Source organism: Pogona vitticeps, chromosome 5 (genome assembly GCF_051106095.1).
Source record: "Pogona vitticeps strain Pit_001003342236 chromosome 5, PviZW2.1, whole genome shotgun sequence".
Lineage (NCBI taxonomy): Eukaryota > Metazoa > Chordata > Lepidosauria > Squamata > Agamidae > Pogona > Pogona vitticeps.
The window spans coordinates 109,935,863-109,963,526 of NC_135787.1; the positions used below are offsets into that span (position 1 = coordinate 109,935,863).

Below are 27,664 nucleotides of genomic sequence, written 5' to 3' on the forward strand. Positions count from 1 at the left end.
GCCCCCTTTTCGGCTACGGGCAAACTGAGCCAGGTGGCCGCCATGGCGGCGTCGGCTGCGGTGCTGGGAGCCCGAATCGGGCTGGGGAGGTCGTCCGCGTCCCTGGCCATCCAACGTTGGTATCGGACCGAAAAAGGCGTCTACGGTTACAAGCCCAGCCGCAAGGCGGAGAGCCCATCTAACCATGGCTTGGACCGACAGGATCTCTCCAGGAGAGCAGGTCGGCGGGTGCCCAAGAAATGCCAGCGCGGGGCATTGGGGCGGGGGGGGGGGGCTGTTGCTCCTTCAGGTCCAGGGAGAAAACAGGAGGAGTAGGTGGGAGAATCGGGCTTTTTGCATTAACACAAATAACGAGAGGGGAAGAATAACAACAGGCAAATAAATCCCATTATTATTATTTTCGTTTTATTTACGAAAGATAAGAAAACAGGTGAGTGAGGACAGAAAAACCTTCTAAGGCTGAGAGGAAGCTTCTTTGGTCACTTTGGGGCTTGTTCCAAGAGGTGTCAATGTTGTGAAAGCCAACCTGGGCATACATTTCAGTGCCTCCTGAAAACAACGGATAATTTATTTCTGTATCTTGTTTTACAATTAACCATAGCCATTATTTTGTGATTACTATATACATGCAGCCTCCTGGTTTCCTCTACCCCAAATATACACCACCTCTGTCTTCGTAGAGCCGGTTTACACAGTCGAAGCAAATCTTGCCAATCTCAAATCTGTTCTCTTAACTTCTGTGTAGGTGGGTGTAGAATTGTGTGCTGCTAGCAGAATTAGTCTTGGAGTTGTTCCAGAGTTTCTCCTCTGGCAGGACAGATTTTTTAAAAATCTCCCTTTCAGTGTTGGTGAGAATGCTGATTACAGCATGCTTTTTAAACTCAGCTCTTCCTCCGTGAATGTACTCCAGCCACCGTTCCTCGCTGACCCCACCACCCCGCCGACCAGTTGTTCCATTGGGGACCAGGCCAAGGGCCTTGCAGGTTGTCTTGTGACTGGAGAGCTACACAAGGCCTTGCGTCTTGGGAGTACTCATCCATTCCAGCCAGAGAAGGAATCGAAGCATCTTTGCGCGATGGCAAATAGAACAAAAAAAGTGTAATCCTGGAATGGGTAAAACTTTTATTGGGTTGCTAAACAGTTACGAACAGCTCTTGAAACCAGTCTACCAGGCAAGACAAGTGCAAAGTCTGCAGATTTCACATGTGACAAAGATGTCAGACCTGCAGGCTGGTTTCAAAAGCCACTGTTTGCAACAGTTTTTTAAATAATTAATTCAATTCTTTATTATTTATTAATTGTTAACTAAACTGTTGCATAAAGTTATACGTAAATACATAAATGTGTATAAACAAAAAATGCAATGCAGAAGATTCAGTCTTCTCCAATATACTTTCTGAGATCTCTGTGAAAACTGCTAGGGAATGTCTGGTGATTTAGGCTGGAGTTTCTTCCTTGAGTCGGAGACACCCACCTTTGTTGCTTCTTTTCAGCAGAGTCAGGTGAGATGTTGAAAGTTCTGACCAGATATTTGGAGCCAACAGTGGTTGGATAAGAGTGGAAACTGAATCCAGGCATAATAAGAGATTGTTAATTGCAGAGAGACTGGTCTGAGAGGTCATGGTCTGTCCCCTAAGACCCAATGTTGTTTCTGGATTCTTGTGCCATGCCTTATTCACCACCTACAGATCATCCTAAAGCATGCAGGTATAAATGCTATAATGTACTCTTTATGGGGCTGCCTTTGGAAGCGTTACCAAACTTTTCAAATATGGCTGTGTGATCAATAATAAGTATGCACCATGGGACCATGTTGTTCCACTGCTAAAAAAATAGCATTGGTCCCCATATTGCTTCTAAAAACTGTTTAAAGTGCTTTAAAAATACTCTTCCATGTTGTTTTTATGTGCCATCATGTTGGAAATGACTTGCAATGATCCTGATAGGGCTTTCAAGGTAAATGAGATCATCATCATCTTAGAATTGCAGAGCTGGAAGGGACCCTAGAAGTGTTTTTTTTTTCAGTTCCATACTCCCAATGAGTTTCCATGGTTTCCATCACTCTGTTCACTACCCCAGAGTAGGTATCATCTTCTCCCATACCATATACCTGTTGGTATATTAGGAACATGAAGTGAGTTCCTTCTCCAGAATTCCTTCAGGCTCCTGTGAGGGATACTGCAGTTGCAAGGTTACCACTTCTGCAAGGATATCGCTAGGGGACCAATCCTTCCAATTCAAATTCTATGAACAGAGCTTCCATATATGGCAAGAATACTTTGTCCACTTCACTGGCAGTTTCTTGCATACATCCTTTAAGTGTGTAGGACAATTCCTTTTAACACAGTGCATGAGAAAGCTTGATGAAGTGGCAGCCCTACAAGCATATTAGAGAATTCACAGAGTTCCCTAGGAGGGGAATAGGATTTTTTCCCTCTGAAGCCTGAAAAACTAAATACCATAAGCTAAAAATGATTATTGTATTTTCAAATCACATCATCGCAACATAATGGAGAAGAAATCCAGCAAGACATGGACTCTTTTTATGATGATTTCCCCCTTTTTGCAATAACACAAAACCTTTGCACATGAACTAAACTGATCGCTGTTCCTTTATACTCAGTTGACCATGGACTGGCTCGCCTAGTGACTGCATACTATGAACATGGCCATAAAGCTGCAAAAATCAATCCCTTATTTACTGGCCAGGCTGTGATGGATGTAGTACCGGAAATCCAGGTTCTGACAGAAGTTCTGCAAGGACCTTTCAATACTGCAGGTGGGGACAGGTAACAGTTTCTTCCCAACATGTGCCGATTTTTGATGGCTTTTTATTGGCCATTTACAATTCAGTCCTGCTTGATAAGTAATTGAATTGATATATTTGACTTCTCCTATTTCTGTCCTTCAATTTTTGAAATTCTTCAGTGTAAGTCGTATGTAAATACTAAGGCCAAAATGCAACAATCAGTGGAAGAAAACTATATTAGTGGAATGCCTCTCCTTTACGTAAATAGCAGCAGGATTTATTCTTCTGGTCTTTAAATATATTTCCACCCATGCAACTGACTCTACAACAGGAAATCGCATCAGATTCCCCTCTAATGTTACTTGGCAATTTGGGGTCCTTGAGTGCAACATTATTTGTATTAGCAGCATGATACTGCTGGATGTTGGCAAACAGGTACCCACTAATGAAATAACAGCATACTTGTTGATAATTTCCTGAGCTCTGAGGGCTGCACCCTGCATCTCTGGACCTCAGAGGGCTGCCCCTGTGATCCCTACCCACAAAATATTTTCTTACAAAAAAAGACTATTTTAAACTGAAAAAGCTTCTTGTACCTTTCAGGGCTGTTGGTTTTTTATAGAAAATATAATGTGGGGGGGTGTTGAGAGCACTTCATGATGGAAACATTGCCCCCTAGAAGGCACAAGGGGTCTGTTTGGGGTCCCCATTTCTTCTTCTTCTAAATAAATAAATGAGAAAGAGTGCGGTCTCTGAAGCCTGCATGTTGCCTACTCTTGTTCTGCACTTTGGACATTGTGAGGCCATTAAAGAGTCCCATTCTCTGAGCAAAAAACTGGACCCACCAAAGTTTCCCACCTCTTTTCTAGAGAGATATTTTGTCTGGCATTACTGGGCTAACACCAACATTTGTCTTGTGTAGAGTAGATCCATTGAAATGGATGGGATTTGTTAGTCACAATTAACATAAGAACCAGTGGTTTCAGAGGACCTGGTAGGAGTAGAACTGCTGCCAGATTTAGGAGGAAGAAAAAACAAGAATCTAACTGCCATTCACACATAACTTTCAGAACTTGGGAGTCATGTTTGCACGTACCAGTCCAAACTTACATCAACAATGTCTGTAATCAGGAATTATCTGGGAAGGGTGAATAATATGGTTGTTTTCACACCACTACTACTGACTCCTAGGGAAATACAGTGTCAGAATAGCAAGGAACTGTACAATTTATTCCATTCATAGGATTCCTCTGTATCAGCGTATTCCCTGGTGGCTCTTGAACACAGTGCTGAGGCACCACACCCTGAAAAGGTGGGCAGAGGCTGTCTCTTCTCTTTTGTGGGACTTTCCTAGCCTACAGGCCATTCATGAGAATATCTACAGTGTGTGGCCACCAAAAGTGACTTCCATACCAAAACAAGTTTATTAAGTATGACTAGTTCCTCATGTCAGGTATCAGTGAACAGGCTGGGGCCATCCAAGAAAATGATATGTTGGTGGTTTTTCCTTGATGTAATATTTGTGGTTGCAGACATTGCATTTTACATTGCAGTCATGACTTTAATATATCACTTATGAAATGGCAGGAAAGATTTTCACTTTATGAAAAGACTGGCTGGCAGATCATTGTAGTGTTTGCTCGAGTTGTTGCAGGATGAATGAAATACTCTTATGCAATTTTTAAAATTCCAGGACTTTTGAACATTGGAAAGGAGGAAGCATCCCTTGAGGATGTCTTGTCTTACCTGGACCATATATACTGTGAACATATATCCATAGAGACTAGCCAGTTGTCAGACATGCGAGAAAGGGACTGGATTGCGAAGCGGCTTGAGGAACTCAAACAAGAAGCATTCAGTACTGAAGAGAAAAAGTCTTTGTCCAAGCTCATGCTAGAATCCCAGGTGCCTGGTATAAGTTTGTGTATCTTTGTGTGCATAAGGGGGTGCATGTGGAGTAATTATTTCCAAGGATTAAAAAACCTCAAGGACCTTGATTAAGTTTGATTAGTTTATTAATAGGAAAACTATTATTCAGGCATCTGATTGAAATATGCAGTTGATATCTTACTGATTTTTCTCAACTAAATGCTAACAAGGAACTTATTTCATGAATCAGAACATGAACAGTATTGTTCTAGAGCAGTCTGCAAGTGCTTGATCCAATTTGGTGACAGGATAGGGTATTTTTTAAAAACGCTTTCTGTGCTATCAAAATGCTCAAGCTGCTATCTGCCTTTTCATTTGTCCTGCAGTTTTTGTGTGTGTTCAGTTGATATCTAAGAAAAATGACAGTGATTTTAAGTTAGTAGTTGCCTTAGTTTTGAAGCTCCATGGCAAAGGAAAGTGGCCATTGCTTGGGTTGCATTAATGGCTCTTTGTGGGTAAAGAAAATTGGAATGCTCCTATCTGAAGAGCAAAGAGTCCATTTTGATCTAGGTCTTATCATAAATGCACAACTGATAAGCTGCAAAAGCCTGCATTGTGCATGTTATAAGGATGCAGGATCATGGTGCCCCACCTATATGTTGGCTTAATCTATTTTGCTGAATGAGTGAATAAGGTATAAGCTCCAGCAGATACATTTCAATGGCCGAAATCCCATTGCTTATCATAGTGAATTGCATTAGAGCAGGCCCATTGAATTAATGGGCGTTTCATGAATCAATATCTCTGTAAGTTCTACTGATTTAAATAGGTCTACTCTAACCATGATTTACTATGCTAAAGGAAATCACAGTTAAGAGTAAGCCCATTTTACTCAATGGATCTTACAGAGATGTTGATCCATTAAATCCCCATTAATTCAGTGGACCTACTGTAATGCATTTCACTATGCTAAGCAACAGGATTTTGTCAAGGAGACATATGTAGATATTGTATTGCACAAAACACACATAAAATAATTATGTATAGTAGATTTACTAATATGAGTAAGTCATGCATCAGAGGGAATCATCAGAATAGAGCACATACAAACCACTTCCAAGTTATGACAAAAGGACTGTGAATGTTACCTCTGTACCTGGCCTAAATCACTGTAAGCGATGTTTGTATATCAATTACACTTTACAGGTATTTGACCACTTTTTGGCTACAAAGTTTGCCACAGTGAAGAGATATGGTGGTGAAGGAGCAGAGAGCATGATGGGTTTCTTCCATGAATTGTTAAAGATGTGTTCCTACAGTGGAGTGACAAATATTATTGTTGGAATGCCTCATCGAGGCAGACTTAACCTCCTCACGGGCCTTCTTCAATTTCCTTGTGAGGTAAGAACCAGATTTTTCTTTAGGGGGACATATATTTTCATCAATGTTGGTGTGGCCCTTTCAGATATCTCTGGTAGTTTCTTTGATAAGTCAGATGCTGTGGCACAAATACTGCAACAACAAAACTTCATTTAAAATGTGTAGAAGTCATATGAAAATGCAGATAAAAGCATCATGATTCTATGAGTTCAAAGGACTGGTAATAAACTCTATACCATATAGCATATATTCTGCAAGAACCAGCCTATATGTAAAATAGAAATAGCAAAACATTCACAGTGGATTCTGTATTGTTGACCCCTATACTGCAGTTGAAAAAGAAGGACTGCCAAATAAATGCTAGTGGAAATTTTCTGGCATAATTGTAAGTCCATGTGGAGGACATAGGAAGTTTTCTTACGACGGAACAGCCTATCTGTCCACCTTAGTGTTGTTGCCAATGACTGGCAATAGCTGTCTGGGATCTCAGGCAGAGGACTTTTGCTATCACCTGTTCCTAACATTTTGGAGCCATTAGTGTTTGAATCTTCTGCATGCAGAATATGTTCTCTCTCACCTCTAAGGTAGAAATGTTTGCAAACCTAGTAGGTCTACATCCAGGCATTGGGCTACCCAGTTTCTTCAACATGCTTAGATGGGAGCATCTAGACTCATCCCTTATGACATTGCTTTCTTCACAAGATGGTCAAGGAGTTTAAAATGAAGAAGTTCCTGCTCTTGTTTAAACTCTTAATGCATTCACTAGAGCTGTGATCCCCAACCTTGGGCCTCCAGATGTTCTGGGATTTCAACTCCCAGAAATCCTGGCCAGCAGAAGTGGTAGGAAGGCTTTTGGGAGTTGTAGTCCAAGAACATCTGGAGGCCCAAGGTTGGGGACCACTGCACTAGAGAACATGAAGTATTTACACTGACTATGTAGGCCCTGTGCATGAACAAGAACCATAGAAAATCTAGGTCCTTGCTTGGATGTAGTCTACGCATAACTAAAAAGATCACCTGTTTAGATGTGCCTGTCATCCCATGAATAAAATGACAATGGAATGGGCTAGACCTGAATTCCAGTGCCTGAATCAGCTAAACTGTCCAATTTGGCCTAGTCTTGAGAGTTTCCATGCATTTGCCACCTATTGTTCTGTCTTAGCAATAATAAAGGTAGCAGTGCATGGAACTGTGAAATGGGGTGGAAAAGTTCATGGCTTAAATCTGCATTTTACTGTAGCGCTCACTAGGTGCCCTCAGATCAATCATGCCATCTTAAACTAAATCCTAGGATTGTGATAAAAAGAAAACAATGTATACTTTGAATTTTTTTTGTAAAGTTGATGCAAGTAGTTCAAGAGGGTGTTTAAAATGCAAGAGGGCTGATTATGTCGATGATGCTTCAAAAGAGGGGATTGAAATAGAAGGACCAGAATGGAATTGTTTTATGGAGCCAGTATCTATTGAATAGAATACCATTTTTAATATAATACTTTTTTATTTCTTTTTAAATATTTGTATACTTACTACTTTAGCTTTTAAATATTCTCTTTTTTAATTATGTAAGTCACCTTAGGTCCTTTTTAAGATGAAAGGTGAAATAAAATTTTTTAGATAGGCAGGCAGGCAAGCAGGCAGTTGACCTTAAAATTCAGGAATCCCTGAAACAGAGAACTTGATTTCATGTGCATTCAGTATATTCCGTCAGAGTACTGAACTTTGTTTTCTTGTCCTGTGAAGCTGATGTTCCGTAAAATGCGAGGCTTGAGTGAATTTCCAGAGAATTCACCAGCAATTGGAGATGTCCTTTCCCACCTGACAGCTTCGGTAGATCTGGACTTCGGGTCTCACTTCCCAATTCATGTCATCCTCTTACCAAACCCGTCCCATCTAGAAGCCATTAACCCTGTGGCAGTTGGAAAAACAAGGGGGAGGCAGCAGTCTCTGCAAGATGGAGATTATTCACTGGAGAGTTCTGCACAGCCTGGAGAAAGAGTCATCTGCCTGCAGGTATTTGGATGGTTAGGGCAAGAGCTTGGGGAACGGGTATGTTTTGCAGTTTTAAACAAGTTGATGAGAGTTAATGAGAGGCCAGATTCTCTTCAGTTGGTGAGGCTGTTGTGCTGTTCATGCTAAGCCAACCACACTCAGTGCTGACATATAAGTATAATTAGAGGATAATTCTACATTGAAATTGGAGTTGAAAACATTAAGGAATCCATTTTAATCTGAAATCTTCTTGAACAAACTTCAGGTTGCTATGACATGTTAACAGCCAGCTATGTATGTCCCAAAGCAGAGGCTGGACAGTGATCAGTTGGGGAGACTTGGCCAGCTCACCTACAGCCACTCTGGCCCCCAGCTCTGTGCTTTTATATTTTCCATTATTTCAAAGTGGTCTGAAATGGAGTGGGGGAAAAATGAACAAAAGTGAATTCTTCTGTGTTGGTGGTTCATCCTTCTGTTCTGTGCTAAAATGGCAGCATTTTAGTTTTTAGTCATGAACAAAGAGGAGTCTTGTCAGAAGAACTGGCAGCAGTGACCGGCCTTAATGCTCTATTTCCTTTCATAATCTAGGTCCATGGTGATGCGTCTTTCTCTGGACAAGGGATTGTTCCTGAAACATTTACGCTTTCCAATTTGCCACATTTCAGAGTAGGTGGAAGCATTCACCTCATTGTTAACAACCAGCTGGGCTACACTACTCCAGCAGAGCGAGGGAGGTCCTCATTGTACTGTAGTGATATTGGTAGGTATTGCAGGATTTGGAGGAAACGGCTTTGTACGTTTAACAGTGATTCCCTACTTTAGATGACCCAGGTGTTCTTCGATTACAACTCCCAGAAATCCTGGCAAGCACAGCTAGTGGTGAAGGCTTCTGGGAGTTTTAGCCCGAAGGCACCTGGGGAACCCCGGGTTGGGAACCACAGGTTTAGAAAGTGACTCTCTGACAGCAACTTTTAGAATAAATTCTGCAGGAATGATAACCTCAAATTCCTGCAATCACATTTTGAGTTATCTGCCAGATGTTAGAGCATTAGGCTAATTCAGGCTTGTAACCAGGAATGCTGTCTTTTAGAGAGGGGCATGGCAAGTGCACATGAACCTGTAAAACTATGAGTATAAGTTAATATATTTAGAACAATTTGATTTACCTACTCTCTGGATTGATACAACCAACCAGTCAGGCTTACCAAACTGAAAACAGCTGCTGGCCAAGGCTATGGGCCATTCAAGTGCAGGTCAACCCTTTTGTTTTTTGTAGTTACCCAGCAAAAGCTGGTCTGGATGTTTTTTTTTCCTCACAGGGTACCATGCATTGCTGGTTGGCTGTGTTTAATTTAGTTCACCCTTTCCAAACTTAGTATCATCTGAAGAACTTGGGAGACTTGTTTTTTAACTAAATTCTCTGAATTTCTCAGTTGGTATGATGACTGCTGGTTGGGAGATTCTGGGAGTTGTAAACCAGAAATGTAGTGTTTCCAGCTCTGGTTCTCTTGTTGTGCATTGAATTACATCTTCCACATTTCCCCAAACAGCATAGCAGGAGGGGGAACAGCTGAAGTTCTAAGGCAGACTTCTAGAGGGTGGCAATTCGGAGAAGGCCAACTCAGTGGTTCACTTACTGTATTTGTTTGCCACATTTCTCTTCCATTTCTATACTCTGGTTTCTCTATAGATTGCATAAATTTTTCACCTTTTTTCCATTTCTAGGCAAGATAGTTGGCTGTGCAATTATCCATGTGAACGGGGATGACCCTGAAGAAGTAATCCGGGCTGCACGACTGGCTGTCGAGTACCAGCGCCATTTCCGCAAGGATGTGATTGTGGATTTGCTGTGTTACCGTCAGTGGGGTCACAATGAACTAGATGAGCCATCCTTTACTAACCCCACTATGTATAAAATCATCAGGTATGACTTAGTTGGGCAACAGAGGAGAGAAAATGTATCTTATATGAACCATTATTTTTTAGAAACTTCTTTTCAAAATATTCAACCTTCTTCATGACACTCCTTGGCTAAGGATGTGTTTTTAAAAGTTTCTGCTTTGGAAATATTTCCATGTGAAGAGTGGTCTAATGTAGAGATGATGACTATGTAGCCCTCCTGATTTTGATTAACTATTACTCCCATCATCCCTTTCCCTCAGGTAGCAGGAGATGATGGGAATTGGAATCTAACAACTTCTGGGGGGCTACAGATTTCTTTGAGACAGCGGCTAAAATGTTCTAGTGTAGATTATACTATGTTTAATGATGCCATCAATCATGGATTTTTTTTCAGAAATGATTCATTCATTCATTCATTCATTCATTTATTTATTTATTTATTTATATGCCACCCAACTTAGTGCAGTACACTACTCATTACTTGTTAATAACAAACATAAATATATAAACATAAACAATATATCCTCCCCCAAATTCCCAACAATACAATAAAGACAAATGCAATCACACAACTATTAAATAATAAAACCTAAAAATAACAGTAAAAACAACTAATGATGGTGATAAGGCAAAGTAAAACCGAATCCCACAGTCACCTTAGGGAAGAATGTCACTAAATGCTTCCTTAAAAAGTTCGGTCATAGCATTCACTTTTCTACTTGTTTAAAGTTGGAAGGTAGAGGCTAGAGTTCATTTCCTTGTTTGTCATCTTTTGACGATGACCTTAAACCAAAGGTTGTGTTCAAATAAAATAGAAGTTTTATAATAATACAAAGAAACATAAAAGAGTCCTTGAACAGTCTTTTACAGTTCTTGAAATTTTTTTAAATAACCCTACACAGCAAAAGACAGTAAATTAACTGAAGCTAGCAAATATTGCTGTAAAAATAACAGTCTTAAGCTAACAGTGGAAAGCTTATAAGAAAGGGTGTCTTCTAGATTCCAAACAGTTGGTGCCATTACCGAAAAATCCTATTGCAGGATGCCTGTGAAGTCATTAATGTACATGATGGAGATGCAAGCAGAACCTTTCTTAAGCTTTTTCAAATACCAGGAAATACACATGGGAGAAAATGTCCCTCAAATTTACAGGTAGGATTGTACCAGAGTGATCCACCTTTCCATTGCTCTCACTAATAAGCAAGTGGCTCCATAATAAGTGCTCTCTGAAGCTTCCGAACAATTTCACAAGAGCAGTTCAAAATAGGACACATTGCAATAATCCAAATGAAAGTCAGGTTCATATATTTTAATATGCTGTTTCCCTAACAGATCCCGTAAGAGTATTCCGGATTCTTATGCAGAGGATCTCATTGCCCAGGGACTCATGACAGAGGAAGAAGTGTCTGAGATAAAAAATTCCTATTATTCTAAACTGAATGAGCATCTTGCCAACATGACATTGTATACCCCTCCATCCACCAACCTTCAGGCTCACTGGAGCAGTATGGTGGAGCCATCAGCGAGGATCACCATGTGGGATACAGGTATACCAATACCACTCCTTCAGTTTGTTGGGATCAAGTCTGTGGAGGTACCAGAGGAAATGGAGCTGCACAGCCATATTGTGAAGACACATGCCCAGGTGAGAAACCTTCAAGTTTTACACTGAAAGAGCACACTTGTGAACTTGTTCACACTATGCCTTGCCCATGAACACACTGGATAGCTGTAGACAAGCTTGGACTATTTATTCTATTACATTTCAATATTCCAAGTAGGTAGCTATATGCATCTCTTGGCCTCAAACAAAGAAAGTCTTGCCAGTTCAAAATAGGCAATACTCTGGAAAAGCTTGCCAAATTAAATGTATTGGATCTTAAAGTGCCACAAAACTCTTTCTTTACCTCCATGCAAGTATGATTTTGTGATATACTTAGAACAAACTGGTCAAAACCCTTTTAATTATGCCATCAGCTAAGATGTTATTATTAACAGCTTGCTGACATTTTATGACAGAATCAGCTACCTGAGTTAGCTGCTCCAATATACCTAATGGTAGGATCCAGAAAGGGGCCTCAGGACAGATGATGTTTTAATAGTGTTGAAACTAAGTTAAGCATACCTCATTCATGGTAAGATATGAGAGTACCTGTACATCCCAACTAAGTCATCCTAGCTTTTATGAAAGAAAAAAGAGATGAACATCAAATAGATAAATGAAATGATCTAAATTAAATAAATCTAAATCTAAATGAAATGATAAAATATGTTCATATTTTAAATGATCAAAACCTCAGTATTCAAAACATATTTGTTTCTATTCCTTTTAATATGCAACTCATAAAGCATAACAAAATATTGTATGTATTACATTTTTTAAATCACACTCTTCCTCTGAGGAACTCAAGGTGCCATACACTGGCTGAAATCCAGTAGTAAATTGCCATTAGAGTAGGCCTATTGAATCAGTGAAACTTACTCACCAAATCCCACTGATTCAACGGGCCTACACTGGTTGTGACTCACTACTGAATTTTTGCTACTGTCTCGTCTGATCCCAAGAGCAGGTTAGGCTGAGAGTGAATGAGACTGGACCAAGGCTATCAAATTAACTTTAGGACTAAACTAGGGTCTATAATCCAGATCTCTCCAACCCTATTCCAACACTTTTACTGGATTATGCAAAGACCCAGCAGAGGAACAGGTGGACATTCAAAGTGATTCTGTTAACAGAGTTGTGATATTTGTATATCATAATTTGTTTTGCACGAGCAGTCAAGAATACTGAAAATGGAAGAAGGAGAAAAGTTAGACTGGGCCACAGCTGAAGCACTGGCTTTGGGTTCCCTACTCTGTCAAGGTAAACCTTTCTACTCACAAGAGTCCCTCTACAACTATGTATACCGTTAGGCTAGCATAGCAGTACCAAAGGAACTGGCCATATACCAGCCTGGCAAAATAGTTCATAACTGCATTGCTAAGTTTAATGAAGTTTTTTTAGTTTAGACATACAACCGTATTTCTCATTCTCTATATTTCTTGGCTTGTTTTGTTCATCAGATTTCTATTGTTGAAACAGTATCCAAGTCTTGGAATTGCTTGGAAATAGTGGGTTAAACTATCAAAGTTGTGGCTTTAGTTCTGGCCAATATTTTAAAATGGTTTGTTCGAACTCGTTAAGTTAGACTGAACAGATAAGGACTTGGTCAAAGCCACTCAGTAAATTGAATTAAGGTCAGAACTCAGACCTCCTCATCTTTCATTTCCATTTGAAGGAAGGGAGGCAGGCTAAGTTTTTTTCCAGAGAACTAGAGCCCCCCCCCCCAAGGTTTCGTACCAAATCTACCCCCAGACCCATCGGTAGAATGCATCCAAAACAGAGATTTAGGAACAGTGAGTGCTGGAAGAAAAGAATAAATGTGGTTACAGTGATTGACTTACTTGAATCTGGGAGATCTGGGTTCAAATGATCACTGAACTGTGATACTCCCTGGGTGACTTTGGTCCAGTCACTCTGTCTCTCAGCCTGATGAACGTCATACAGTTGTGCTCACATGAGAGAATATAAATGTTAACCGATATAAATAAATAGATGCAATCAATGAATAAAGAAATGTTTCCATGTGAAAGAAAGAAACAACTTTGACATTGAGACCTGAATAAAAGTATTGATTTAAAGAGAGTTCTGTTGGAAGAAGAGACAGTGTTTCTTGAAATATTGAGCTATTACAATTATGGCTCTATGTACAGGTTTCAATATTCGCCTGAGTGGTCAAGATGTCGGCAGAGGAACATTCAGCCAGCGGCATGCAATGTTGGTTTGCCAAGAGACAGGCGAAACCTACATCCCTTTGAATCATATGTCAGCAGATCAGAAGGGTTTTCTGGAGGTAAAGCTTAATGTTTAGCTGAGGCCTATTTCATGATATTGCCTCTTAAGTTTCCATCACTTAGCAGGAAGTGAGCCCTATTGAAAGAAGGATCTACAGCCTTGCCCCGCATTATGACGAAACTGCATTACGACAACATTTTTGCGATCGCTTTTGCGATTATCTGAATGGGCTTGTTTCGCTTTGCGATGATCGGTTCCCTGCTTCGGGAACCGATTCTTTGCAAAATGATGATTTTCCTACAGCTGATCGGCGGTTTCAAAACAGCCGCAGAGTAAATAAAATGGCTCCCCGCTGTTTTCTGGGACGGATTCCTCGCAAGACAGCCACCAAAAAATGGCTGCCCTATGGATGATCTTTGCTGGACAGTGAGTTTTTAGCCCATTGGAACGCATTAAACGGGTTTCAATGCGTTTCAGTGGGTTTTTTTATTTTTGCATTACAACGTTTTCGTTCTACAGCAATTTCGCTGGAATGAATTAACGTCGTAATGCGAGGCACCACTGTACTGCTAAATAGGCACTGGATTATGCTGTCTGATTGTGTAATGCTAATATTTTGTGTCTCTGCAACAGAAGCCATGGTTTATAATGCTTCAGAGCTATTTTATGAACAAAAACAAATTAAATTCTACAGCTTGCTAGGTTTCACAGAGGCTGGAATCCTGTTGCTTAGCATAGTAAGTTGCAACTAGAGTAAGCCATCTGAATCAGTGGGGCGAGTCATCTTCTCTGTAAATTCCATTAATTCAATGGGCCTACTCTAGTGGTGATTTCCTAAGCTAAGTAACAGGATTTCAGCCAATGGGTCCTAATGTAGGACACCATGATCCCCCCCCCATATCTGATAATGCAGTCCCACTGTGTTGAAATAACACTATGTCCAGGTAAATATGTCAAGGTTTGTAAACTGAGATTATTTGTATATCTTTAAAAATTGTTATTTTTAAAGCTAGGCATCAACTTCAATTAAAAATGACTGGATATATCTCCAGTCATTTTTTAATTGAAGTTGATGCCTAATATATATATTAGCATGCATGCTTCCTGAAAAAATGTTCTTTTACTTGTAGTACTCATGTTTTCATTGTTATTATTTTTAGGTGAGCAACAGCCCCCTTTCAGAAGAAGCTGTTCTTGGCTTTGAGTATGGCATGAGTATTGAAAGCCCCAACTTGTTGCCCATTTGGGAAGCTCAGTTTGGAGATTTCTTTAATGGAGCACAAATAATATTTGATACATTTATCTCTGGAGGTGAGATTCAGATACCTGCATCTGATACAAATATGTTGACTTGCATTTTTACTGTTCATGCTGACTTCTCACTGCTCATTCTAACATCTCGTCTCCTCAAATTGTTTTCTTTTCATGTTGCTATCATATCTAAGTTTGACATCTATGTAACATTCCTTCATGTCTTTGTAAGCATTTCTGAAAGATGGTCCTTCAATCCTATACAGGGAGTAAAACTCCTTGGACTATAGTTATAAAGATGCTTACAGGGGAGCAATCATCACTGAATACAGTGGGACTTCTGAGTAGACATGCATAGTAGACATACAGTTGACTGATGGCTCCATGGTTTGGATATGAATGTGTGAACTGTGTATCACTTGAAGCGTGTCACAACTGTTTTCCCCCCCATTGCAACCGTCATAACAGGGGCTCATGGATACTTAGTACAGTGGTGCCCCGCACAGCGAGGTTAATCCGTTCCGGATTAACCTTCGCTGTGGGAAACATCGCTGTGCGGGAGGGAAAAAGCCATAGAAACGCATTGAACTTTGTTCAATGCGTTCCTATGGCTTTCAAACTCACCATTCAGTGAAGTTCCTCCATAGGTGGCAGCCATTTTCGCGCCCTCCCCTCGCAGAACGAGGGCGCCAAAATGGCTGCCATCAGCTGTTCGGCGGGTCAAAAATGGCCGCCGGAACAGCCGAAAGGGGCCGGGGCGCAGCGTTTTCGCGCCCTTGGTAAGCAAGGGGAGCACGCGAAAACGCTGCCGGAAGCCCCGAAATGGTTGCACGCAGCCATTTCGGGGCTTCCGCAGCGTTTTCGCGCGCTCCCCTTGCTTACCAAGGGCGCGAAAACGCTGCGCCCCGGCCCCTTTCGGCTGTTCCGGCGGCCATTTTTGACCCGCCGAACAGCTGATCGGCGGGTCGCAAAGCGAAGGTCGGTAAGCGAGCAGCTTACCGACCTTCACTCTGCGATTTTTGCCCATTGGGGCCATCATTGTGCGATCGCTTTAGCGATCACAAAAGCGTCACAGTAGAGCAAATTCATCGCTCTACGGTGCGCTCGTTGTGCGAGGCACCACTGTATATGAACAAGCCTACAACAAAGGGAGAAATATCAGAATCTTTTTATGTTGGAAACTTTATTAACATGTCATTCTTTGTCTGGAGCATATTTGGTTTAATGTCTACTACTAGCCAAGCAAAGCAGGGTTCATATGGTTTTCAAACAAGAGGAATGTCACATTGTTGTGCTGTATGTGTTTTATGTCATTTTGGTATCTACAGTGTTGCTGTTTTCTTTTTTGTTAATCTTCTTGACCTTCTTTAGGGGAAGCAAAGTGGCTCATACAGAGTGGAATAGTAATTCTTCTTCCCCATGGCTATGATGGTGCAGGACCAGAACATTCTTCTTGTCGTATTGAACGTTTCTTACAGGTAGCTAGATGTGTCACATAAAGAAGTAGAGTAAAATTACATTCCAAACAGTCTGTCCTTCTGTCTGCTGCTGTACTTACTCACTGAAGAAGTTGCGTGATTGAGTTATCCTTGCCATACTGTACAACCAAACATATGAGGGCTTGGAATTAATGTGTTAGATTTAGCACATTAAAGTTGAATAGTTCAATTGTTGACAAACAAATGCATGTATTGTCTAAAAATTAGTAACTTTCATGTTTTTAACATTACTTTCAAAATAGTGCATTCTTCTTCTTTAACACACAAACAGTATTTTTAATACTAATTTATTAAATCTAAGGCGTTCTGTGAAGGCTCTGCAAAATAATTTGCATGGGGAAGTAATTACACTTGGCTGGTGCTAAGGAAATCTGGACATCTGATCTTAATTTGGCCTTTATACGCTATGCAGATTATGTTCTTTTGATTCCTGACATTAGATTGTGATAAAAACAAGAATAGAAATCTTACCTTAATTTATTATAACCTTACATCAATCTGTATCTTGTCCTGTTTAAAACATCCTGAAGTACGTCCCGCTTCTCCATTCCGAATAATGGAGAAAATAACTGTATTCTTCAAGCCTAATCAACATGTTTCAGACATTGTGTATTTTCATTGAGGATATGCTGATGACTTGCACTTGACTGGCTTGCAGCTTGGTTCACACTTTCTTCCTTTCACAGATGTGTAATAGCTCAGAGGAAGGAGTTGATGGTGATCACATCAATATGTCTGTTGTACATCCAACAACTCCAGCACAGTATTTCCACTTACTCCGCAGACAAATGGTTCGAAACTTCCGGAAACCTCTCATTGTAGCTGCTCCCAAAATTCTTCTCAGGCTGCCTGTGCGTAAAAAGACTTCTTATTTGATTTTTAGCAAAATGCTCTCATCCCTTATATTCTAACAAGGACGTGTGCTGGCTGCTTAGCTATTATTTCTTGCCAGGTATTGCTTATAATGTATTTATTTAAGGGATTTGTTTCCCATTGTCAAGCCAAAAAAGCACCCCCACATTGCTTACAGATGAATTAAAAAAACAAGGCAGCCCCGCCCGCGGGCTTTCAGTATAAAATATGTACCAGAAGAGCAAAAACAAAGGCAGGGAGAGAGGAGAGGAGAAAAAAGTAAACCCAGACAGCAGACCTTAACGTTACTGGCCAGAATTGTAATGAGGATTTACACACATGTAAGTGAAATCTTGTAAATGGCAATGGGAAATTGCAACTAATTAACAAGGTGCCAGTTGCGTTTCATGTCTGTCACATGACTAGGCTCACGGCGAGGAACATGGCCATTACCTAGTTCATTAGTGGCAATTAGAGATGGGGGTATTTGTATACGAATATCCCCGCACAGGTGGCGATAATGAGGGCCCACCCCCTGGGGCCGGACGGTCCATTCACCATTCCACCGCTGCCATGGACACCATGATTCTACCAATGGCTCCGCAGTGTGTGATCGGCTCGCCAGTCCTGGCAGGAGGCGGGAGGACAAGCCTCGCTGCAAGGTTGAAGAGTGGCTCGCAGATCACGATCTGCAGAGCTGTTGGAAGAATCACGGCGTCCGCAGCAGTGGCGGATCAGTGAGTGGACCGTCTGGTCCCAGGGAGCTGGACCCTCGTTATCGCCACCTGTGCGGGGACATTCGTATTTGTATATGAATATGAATACCCCATCTCTAGCGGCAATTCTCTACCATAACTTACTTACACTATTATACAGCTTGCACATGCATAAGTTGAGAACAGGATTCCAGCCACAATTTTTGTAACAGACTACTGAGGTGAAAATATTTACTGGCTGGCTACTGTTAGGTGTTAGTTGAGGGAGAAGAATAGTCAGAAGCAGCTGGACTCAGCAGAGCCAATGAAATAATCATATGAGTGTATGTGGAGTCAGTGACAGGGTTCATTCCCACGTGTGTTGACAGGGGGCAAATAATATGGGCGCTGACCATATGATTTGCCTTCCCCATATACTTCATCTGGATTAATTAAAATGTAATTGGAACAAGCCACTGGGAAGTAACTCTGATACAATTGCAATAACACAAAGGCACTGGCAAAACTACTCCTTAAATATCTCACATACTCTGAAAGCCCGATTAGGGTTGCTATAAGTCATGTGCAAGTTGACAGCACGTAACACAAAATACAAAGACTACTTATTTTATTTGTATAAAATACAAAGACTACTTATTTTATTTGTATATATGTTCATTTATATTACTGAAAATAATTTGTTATTAAATTAATTGCAGTTGTCAAAGTACTGCCTGTCTTAGAGAACATTAATCTACATTTATACATTTAATCTTTTTACTTTCACTTCTCCAGTACTAAAAAGAGTTATGTGGAAGATCCATCACATGGCTATATTATATGTAGGACTTGGGTATTGGGCATATCACTGTATGGCTGCATCTCATCTCCTTTAGTAATTTTATATCAAAATATAAAATTACATTTCATAGTCTAAATGTGGCTGAAGTTTTACCTGCTAATGTAATTTTTCAAGATACTAGTTTTGTTGCCTTTTTATTTACGATTATTATTTAATTTATTAAAAACATTTCACCTATCACTGTAATGGAACAGTGTTTTACCTAGTGTTTTCAAAAATTGTTTTCAAGCTGCTCACAGGTCTGTTCAATAAATCTACAGTCCAGAAACTATACAACTATGTGTTTAAATACTGAGCTTGAACTATACTTACTGGACATTAATTTAACTTTTCCCATATCCATTCTGTAGGCTGCTGTGTCAAGCATACAAGAAATGGCACCTGGAACCACATTCAAACCAGTCATTGGTGATTCAACGGTGGAGCCTAAAAAGTAACTTGGAACTGTGTTTCTGGTGGTTTTAGAATTCAGCATTCTAAAGAAGTGTCTGGCAGGCAGGAAAAAAACATGATAGCCCATGATGGAGTGAAACATTTCAGTCTCAGCAAGAGTCATATTTGAGTAAAGATTACAGGAGTCTAATATAAAGTATCCTAATTGTCTCGGAGCAAGAAGAAGGTGGGGTTGGGTGAAAGATAGCCTATAGCTTTGTGTAAACAGTCATGTAAATTCATGTTTATTGTTAAAACAGTCCAAGCTTTCATGGCAATATCCTGTGCCATCTTCGTCAGGGAAGGCAAGATATTAGCTAACCTTAAATACAAGGGGGTGCTGATAAGTATTGAGCCTTTACCAGAACAAATTGAACTAGGAAGCTATAAATTGCAGGGTGTATTGGCCAATTTGTCTACATTCCACGGTGCAAAAATAAACTACCTATGCATCTTCAGAGGACAGCACTCTGAGCCCGAGAAACCCACAACAACCATTGGATCTCCAAACTTTTGACAACCGAACAAAAGAAACGTGTGGAGTCATTGGTGGCTGTTTTGGAACATTTTGCAAGAAATGAGTCAGATTTCCTGGGCAAACTGGTAACTGGTGAGGAGACATGGATCTACTGTTATGATCCTGAGACAAAGGAACAGTCTAAGGAATGGAGGTACAGTGGTTCCTCCAGGCCAAAGAAGTTCCGAGTGCAAAGGTCGGTGCAGAAGCAAATGGCAACAGTTTTTTGGGATAAGAAGGCAGTTCTGCTGGTGGATTACCTCCAACAGGGTTCAACTATCAATGCAAAATATTACTGTGCTTTATTGACAAAGTTGAGGCAAAACATCAAGGAAAAACATAGAGGAAAGCTCTCCAAAGGTGTCATCCTCTTGCATGATAACACCTTGTCACACGCTGCAGGTGAAACAATGACAAAACTGACCACCTTAGGCTTTCAATTGATGCCCCATCCACCCTATTCTCCCGACCTGGCTCCTTCTGACTATTATCTGTTCCCCAAATTCAAAAAACACCTAAAGAGACAACGATTTGGGAGTGTTCTGGAGGCAACTAATGCTGGAAATGAGTGGTTACACCAGCAGTTGGAAGAATTTTATTTGCAGGGACTTAAGAAGCTGCAGGACAGAAGTGGCAAGTGCATTGACTTCCTGGGGGAATATGTAGAATGGTGTGGCAGTTACAGCTTCTTAGCTCATTTTTTTTCTGGGTAAGGCTCAATACTTATCAGCACCCCCTCATACCTCCAGATACAATCAGAAGCAGCTGGGTGGACAGTCAGACCCAACTCAGGCAGATTTACATTAAAGAGCCAGTCCCCTACATTGACCAGTATTATATAAGGGCAACCTACCAAATCTATCCAGTTTGCAAAACAAAGGCTTCCAACAAGCACTAAAAGTAACACCGCTACCTCTGTTGATGGAATGTGGCACAAATTTTATCAAGGGAGCCGCAATAATAATTATCTCCCAGAATTGACGGGTTTTGGCCAATACTTGTACCCCATTCCATTGGGGCTGATGACCATAATTGATCCAATGCTCGGCCAGTCCAGATTTTTCAGGCTGTTGTAATCTTAAGATATTGTGAAGGTTCTGAAAAGGTCAGGCTGAGAAAGCGTAACAGGCCCACTTACTAGTGAGTTCCATAGTACATGGGAGACTAGATCCTGGATCTCCTCAAGCCCCAATTCCACAGTCTAATCATTACACTACACGGGCTTTCTTTTGCATTCAGAGATGGTTGTTCACACCGCTACATGGGAAAGACACAAAACAATTAACACGAAACAAGCTGAATTTATACGGATTGTCTTTCCTCAGCAGTTAATGCCTTAATGGCACTGTCTTTGGCTCAGTGTACTTGAAATCATTCCAGTCTTTCTGCCCTACAGTGTCAGCACAGTGATTCTCTGTTCCGGGAAACACTACTACGCCCTGGCAAAACACCGGGAGACACTTGAAGAAAAGAAGCAGACTACTGCAATTATCAGATTAGAAGAACTGTGCCCTTTCCCATTAGAGGCTCTGCAGCAGGAGATGAACAAATTCACTAATGCCAAAGGTTGGTGGGTGCTCGCTCTTTAGAAGGATCGGGACACCACTTGGGCTATAGCTACACTGGCAGATACCTGGGATTTGCGGCAGGTATAAAATGGATGAATTCAATTTTTTTTTTTACTGATCACAAGACACAAAGATAAATTCAAATCAATTCAGCCCTTTTTGCTCCAGAGTTTTTTCTCTGATGCTGGGAGCTTCTACTTTTTTCAAGCTGGAATGATTTGAAGGGACTTTCCCCCATGTGAACAGTTGTTTAGTTCTGCAAAATGACATGTGTGTGTGTGTGTGGGGGGGTTGTTGTAGTGACATAGGCATTTGGAGCATGACGTTTAGGGATTGCAGGAACACCTGTCCTTTCCACAATGCAAAAAGGAAAGACCAACCACACATACACAAAACAATTCTTAGGCGAAAAGCCTTCCCCCTCACCTGTGTCATGAGGGAGGATGAGGAGAATGTACTCACGCACATACCAGCATTTACCTCTCTCTGCAAAGCCTCTCTCCCAAGACACTTCTCATTTTTAACAGTGTTCCTAGGCAGAGCTCCTATTTATTTGTTTATTTTTTTCATCTTAACTAGCTATTTGGTCATCAGAACAAAATGAAGAAATATTCATTGAGGACAGAAAGCCTTCTTAAGGCAGTTTCTTCAAACTATGCCACCTACAGGCTCTTCAAATGGAACTGCAATTAGAAGGGTCTTTTTTCTCCTCTGCTTGTGTGGCCTCTTATATGGAAGAGAGTAAAATGCCCTGGTGTGATTTCACAATGAGAGAATGTGAGTTGATGCGCATTTCACTTGTTGTGTAGTCACACCCTTAGTTGTCTAGAGAGGGGTTGGACCTCATTTGCTCCTTGCCCCAATTCTTTATATAATTTGGTATATGTGCTTTCAAAGTTGAAACTGATAGCCTTCTCTTATGGCTGTGGATCCTACACCGCCAATTGTCCCAGGTTGTATCCTGGAGGAGTTTTAGATAGTCCTTAAGATTACAATGAAAACAATAACAAAAAATAAAGGAGCAGTTCCTTTTCCTCTATGAAGTTTCTACACCATGCTTAAGAGAAGACCCATTCTCTGAAGGGAACAAAGAGGGCTGAGTGAGCAATCAAAAACCACAGGTAACTTGTGAACACTGCAGCTGTCCCACTTGTTTTGTCTGTAACGGGGCGGATGACTTCCGGCTATACATGGGCACAAACCGCCAGTTGGGTGGTTCAGCACAGTTTGTTTCTCAACTGAACAGCCAATTTGCGGTTCAGTGCCCTGCCCCCTCCAGCAAGTTCCCACTCAGTGGCAGTGCTCCACCCCACCTCCTCTGGGCATTGGAGGCAAGTGGGCACCTGCTGGAGGGGGTGGGCTGTCGAGCCACAGATCAGCTCTTCAGCCGTGAAACAAACTGTGCCGAAGTGGTAGTTTGTGTCCATCTGTACTTCTGGCCTCTTCTGTCCAACAAAGCCCTTGCCCCCCCCACCGGCCATGCCTTCTCCCAGAGATACTGTCTACTGATCTCTGATCAGTAATGGGGGATTGCAGGGATACCCTCTTTTGCTCTCAACAGGCCTGGGCTAGTTCCTGGAAGTGGCAGCTAAGAAAGATCTGCTCCTTCCCTCCCTTCATGCAATGTGGAAGGGGGAATGGAGGATCAAAGTCAGCCCCACTCTGCTAGCATTTGAAGGAGCTTAGAATGTACGTTTTTGACATGGGAGGACATAGCTTCTGCTTTCTATGACTGAAAAGATGCAATAGAGAATCTAGACTTCCGAATAGAAGCTAGGTAAGAGATTGATTGGAATACACGAATGAGCATTCTTTAGCTTTCCCTTGAGATATCTGAAGAAGTGGGCTTGTCCTGAAAAGCTCACATCAGGCAGTTATAAAGCAGTTAGTCTTTAAGGTGCCACACGGTTTTTGTCTTCCTCTTCTTCTTTTTGTTATGCTTTTGTCTGACATTCCAGCACAGACTAACATGGCTGCCTCTTCTAAAACCTGAGTTTTCTGATTTCTTACACAGCATTTATCTGGAGTCAGGAGGAGCCACAGAACATGGGGCCCTGGACATTCGTGTCTCCAAGGTTTGAGAAGCAACTGGCCTGTAAGGTAAAATCTCAATATTATCAGCCAAGTAAAACTGAGTTGAGCCTGAAATCAAGGTTTGTCAGCCTTATAAGCACACACCTTGGTATGAAGATACATGAAGTGGCAACATTGCTGAAGCTAAGCAGGTGGAGCAGGCAGTGCTGACTTTAATTCTACATGGGTGGGCCATGTATATAAGAAATAATACAGTGGGGTCTCTACTTAAGAACTTAATCCGTATTGGAAGGTGGTTCTCAAGTTGAAAAGTTCTTATGTTGAATCTGCATTTCCCATAGGAATGCATTGAAAACCATTTAATCCGTATCTGCTCTTTTCCGTCCATAGAAACTACAGTGGAACCTCTACTTAATCCGTTTTGGAATGGTGTTCTTAAGTTGAAATGTTCTTAAGTTGAAGCAAAATTTCCCATAGGAATGGACTGAAAACCAATTAATCCGTTCTGGCTGTTTTTTTGTTATGTAGAGGTGCGTTCGTACATTAACCAAAGCTGGTTAATACGTACTCTACCACTATGGGGAGATTTTTTTTTTAACCTAAGATGACCTAAGGTTAAAAAAAGAGCAGGAAAGGTTTTTTTTCCTGTTCTTATCTTGGATTTCTGTTCTCAAGTAGAAGCAAAATTTAGCAAATGGAGCTGTTCTTAAGTTGGATTGTTCTTAAGTAGGGACGTTCTTAAGTAGAGACCCCACTGTAGTGGCTTTGTACATACATGTAGATTTCTTCACAACAGTATCCATGGGACTTTCATGTCAAGAAAGCTAAGGCAGCAGTGACTCTCTGCTTAGGTGGGAATAAGTCCAAATGTGCACAAAGAGGACTTGCTTTTTCGTTAATATCCGTAGGGTAGATTCTCATTCTTTTTCTCCCCAAAGTGGAAGCCTTAGAGCATAGGTTCTTAACCTGTGGTCCGCGGACCCCCTGGGGCTGCAGTGTCCTCACAAGTGGTCCACGAAGGCTTGAAAAAATCTTATGATCTTTTCTAGTTAAACAGAATGAACGAAAGAAAGAAAGGAAAGAAGGAAAGGAAACGTAGAAGAATATCTTAATTTCCCTTGATGTGTAAAATGGCTATTCTAACCTACCACCTCCATTATAAACAAACATAAGTAAAAATAGGTTATGAAAACAACTGTTTGATAGCCAATAACTGTTTGATATTTCTGCACATGGTGAGAAAATGCAAGTGAATGATGCTGACTGGCCAAGAGACAGCATGTGACATTTCTTGCTACTGCGCAGATACAGTGGTGCCTTGCAAGATGAAATTAATCCGTTCCACTGTTAATGCCGTCCAACGAAAATTTTGTCTTGCGAAGTGAGTTTTCCCATAGCAATGCATTGAAATTTAATTAATGTGTTCCTATGGGGAAAAAAAGTCAGAAACAAACAAACAAAAAATAAAATAAAGCCACTTACCATGTACTGTAGACTGAGCCCGGCTCCTCACAGTGCCTTGGTAGCCCAGAAAAGCCGGAAAAAGAGCGCCAAACAGCTGAGAGCCCAGACCCAGCAGGGAGGCGGCAGCCATTTTGTGCTCTCCTCTGCTCCCTCCCCGCCTCACAGCTGATTGGCGCTGGGTCTTAGAAGCTTCCCCAGGCTTGCCCAGCACCGAAAAAGAGCTGGTAATAAAAAATTGTGCTTTCGGGGGGCGGCAATTGAAACATCTCACCTCTGGAAGAAACACAGTTCAGTGGTCCCCATAGTCATTGGAGCTAAAAATATCAAGAAATTTCACACAGTACTATGAATAAGTAAGTAAGTCAGTCAGTCAGTCAGTCAGTCAGTCAGTCAGTCTTGGTCTGTGGCAACAAAAGATATTGAAAGTGGGTCTGTGGTAAAGAAAAGGTTAAGAACCGCCACCTTAGAGCAATATCTTCACCTTTAAATGAAAGTCTTGGTTCTAAAGAAGGTTAACATGCTGCTTGACTCTTCTTGGGAATTTACTGCTAATGGATACATGGGATTGTGGAGCTAGGTATTCACGTTTAATGGGGAGGCAGCTTTTAATAGTGTGCCTCCGTGGATGTATGCCAAAGCCAAGATGAAACTGAAGAATGGAAAATAAAGAAGGTACATGCTAATAATATTATGTAAGTTCCTGGGCCTTATTCTTGTTTTTTTGCAGACTAAAGCTAAAGAATGCAATTTTGCACACAATTGGATCGTGTGTGTTTTTTTAATAAAAAAAACAGCATGTAAGACCTATGCAACAAACTGGGACCATCTCTTTGTCAACATGGATATGATTGTGCTACTCTCTACTATTTATTTATTTATTTATTTATTTATTTATTTATTTATTTATTTATTTATTTATTTATTTATTTATTTATTTATTTATCCCACCCTTCTAGACATATGTCTATTCAGGGTGGCTCACAATAAAATTATTCATAAAAACAATTAAAACAACGATTTACATTGACAATATTAGTATTAATCAAGATGGAAAATATGAAACAAAAGATTAAGTACAAAGTAAAACTCAAGTATGGACAGGAAGGAAGGCCTGCCTAAAGAGCCAACACTTTAATTGACTATGACAGGATTTGAGCAGCTTGCATGTAGGATTGTAACCTGAATGATTGGATGAATACATGTAATGTCAGTCAGATAAACTTTAAAGGACCGGTGTGTAATGCCATTCTCCCATCTTTTAATTGCAGCTCCATCTTGTAAGCAGACCGGCTTTACCAGCACCTGCAGTGGGCATTGGAACATTACACCAGAAACAACAAGAAGACCTCCTCACCAAAACGTTCGCTTGAGTCTTATATACTTTGTAACTTTTTAAGGGCTAAAATAAATGGTATCTGGCTGTGGAGTTCGATTCCCCACTATGCCTCCTTGACAGGGGCTGGACTTAGTGATCTATAGGGTTCCTTCCAGCTCTGCAGTTCTATGATGATGACGATGATGAATACAGGAAGATTGCAAAACTGCCTGAGTTTGCCTGCAGCATGTGCTGCTTAAAATTGTGGCACACAAATCAGCCAGGGTAAAATGTGTTAAGCCTTAATTTATTTTAGTGTAGAGTTGAGCAGCTGCTTAACTCTCGATGGTAGAATTTAACAGGATTGGATCATGACCACTTTGGTTTGCTCACGCACATATTTAAGTACAAAATGTTTAAATTTTCAAATTCTTTATAGAATTCTTTAAATCTTAATCTGTGTTATGATGCTAATGCTCCAGCACTTTTGTGAATGGATAGTTAAACCTGCAGGTATTTTAACTTCCCTTGGCAGAATAAAACAAAAAGGCAGAATAAAATTGCTGAATGAGCTGGGAGGATGAAATGCTTCACTGCGGTAAATGTTAATAATTTAAAAGAACTTTTTGTGGAAAGGAGCTCTGAAAGAGTTTTATATAGAAATTATTTGGTCTGGTAACTTCTTTCCTTTCATAAACTTTTGGATTTATTTATGAAACATGGTAAAATTAAACCAGGGGGGTTTATTGTACTAACAGCTTTAAAAAAAAGAAGTTTCATTCTTCTGCAGAAGGTAAAAAAGAGAGGGGGGGAGTTACATTAGCTTATTTTATACAAGCAGTAGATGAAGCAGTAAAAAATGTTCCTGGATTGTAACACTTAAGACTGTAAATGGGTGGGAATTGCTTTATTGAATGTACACGAGTGGGGAAATTACTGTATGTATAAAATTAGTATATTGTCCCTGATATCCAGGGTTTTATATGCTGGCAATTTGTTCTACTAGGGTTAGGGTTCAGTCTTGCAGTTCTCCCCTTGCAGTCAGAAGTGATATAATTCAGGAATGGTTTTACCACCACTTCTGCTCTTTATACGCACAAGGTCTTAGCTACAAAAAATGATGGCTATTGTCTTCAGTGTCTCTTCCTGGGAAAGCAGATTCTTTTGTTATACTCTAAGTGAACAGAAGCTTATATAAGAAACAGTGTCAGGAAAAATGAATGCCATTCTGAATGCTATGTGAATATAGAGTGTTGTCAGAAATTATGTTAAAAAAGTTTAAGCTGTTTTTCAATTTGCCTTCATTGCATTTTCACTGAATGATTGGATGTTGCTGCTTACAACCCAAGCCTTTTGTGGGTCACAAAAATTGATTCCCAGTCTCTTCATGTGCCAACTATAATAAAAGATACACTGTTTTGTAATGTGGCCTGCTTTCCTGTTTCCTCAAA

At 40.7% G+C, this 27,664-nt stretch overlaps 1 protein-coding gene across 1 annotated transcript; it reads left to right on the top strand.

Annotated features, from left to right (window-relative positions):
- DHTKD1 (dehydrogenase E1 and transketolase domain containing 1) lies at nucleotides 1-27,637 on the top strand. Its single transcript, XM_073000767.2, has 17 exons — nucleotides 1-220; nucleotides 2,624-2,779; nucleotides 4,443-4,654; nucleotides 5,825-6,019; nucleotides 7,739-8,008; nucleotides 8,576-8,747; nucleotides 9,713-9,911; nucleotides 11,222-11,534; nucleotides 12,668-12,752; nucleotides 13,643-13,782; nucleotides 14,885-15,035; nucleotides 16,347-16,453; nucleotides 17,161-17,325; nucleotides 19,234-19,316; nucleotides 21,229-21,398; nucleotides 23,415-23,500; nucleotides 26,167-27,637. Exons 1-17 carry the CDS (start codon nucleotides 43-45, stop codon nucleotides 26,266-26,268), a joined length of 2,784 nt encoding a protein of 927 aa, XP_072856868.2. The 5' UTR covers nucleotides 1-42; the 3' UTR covers nucleotides 26,269-27,637.
- Nucleotides 27,638-27,664: the final 27 nt, after the last annotated feature.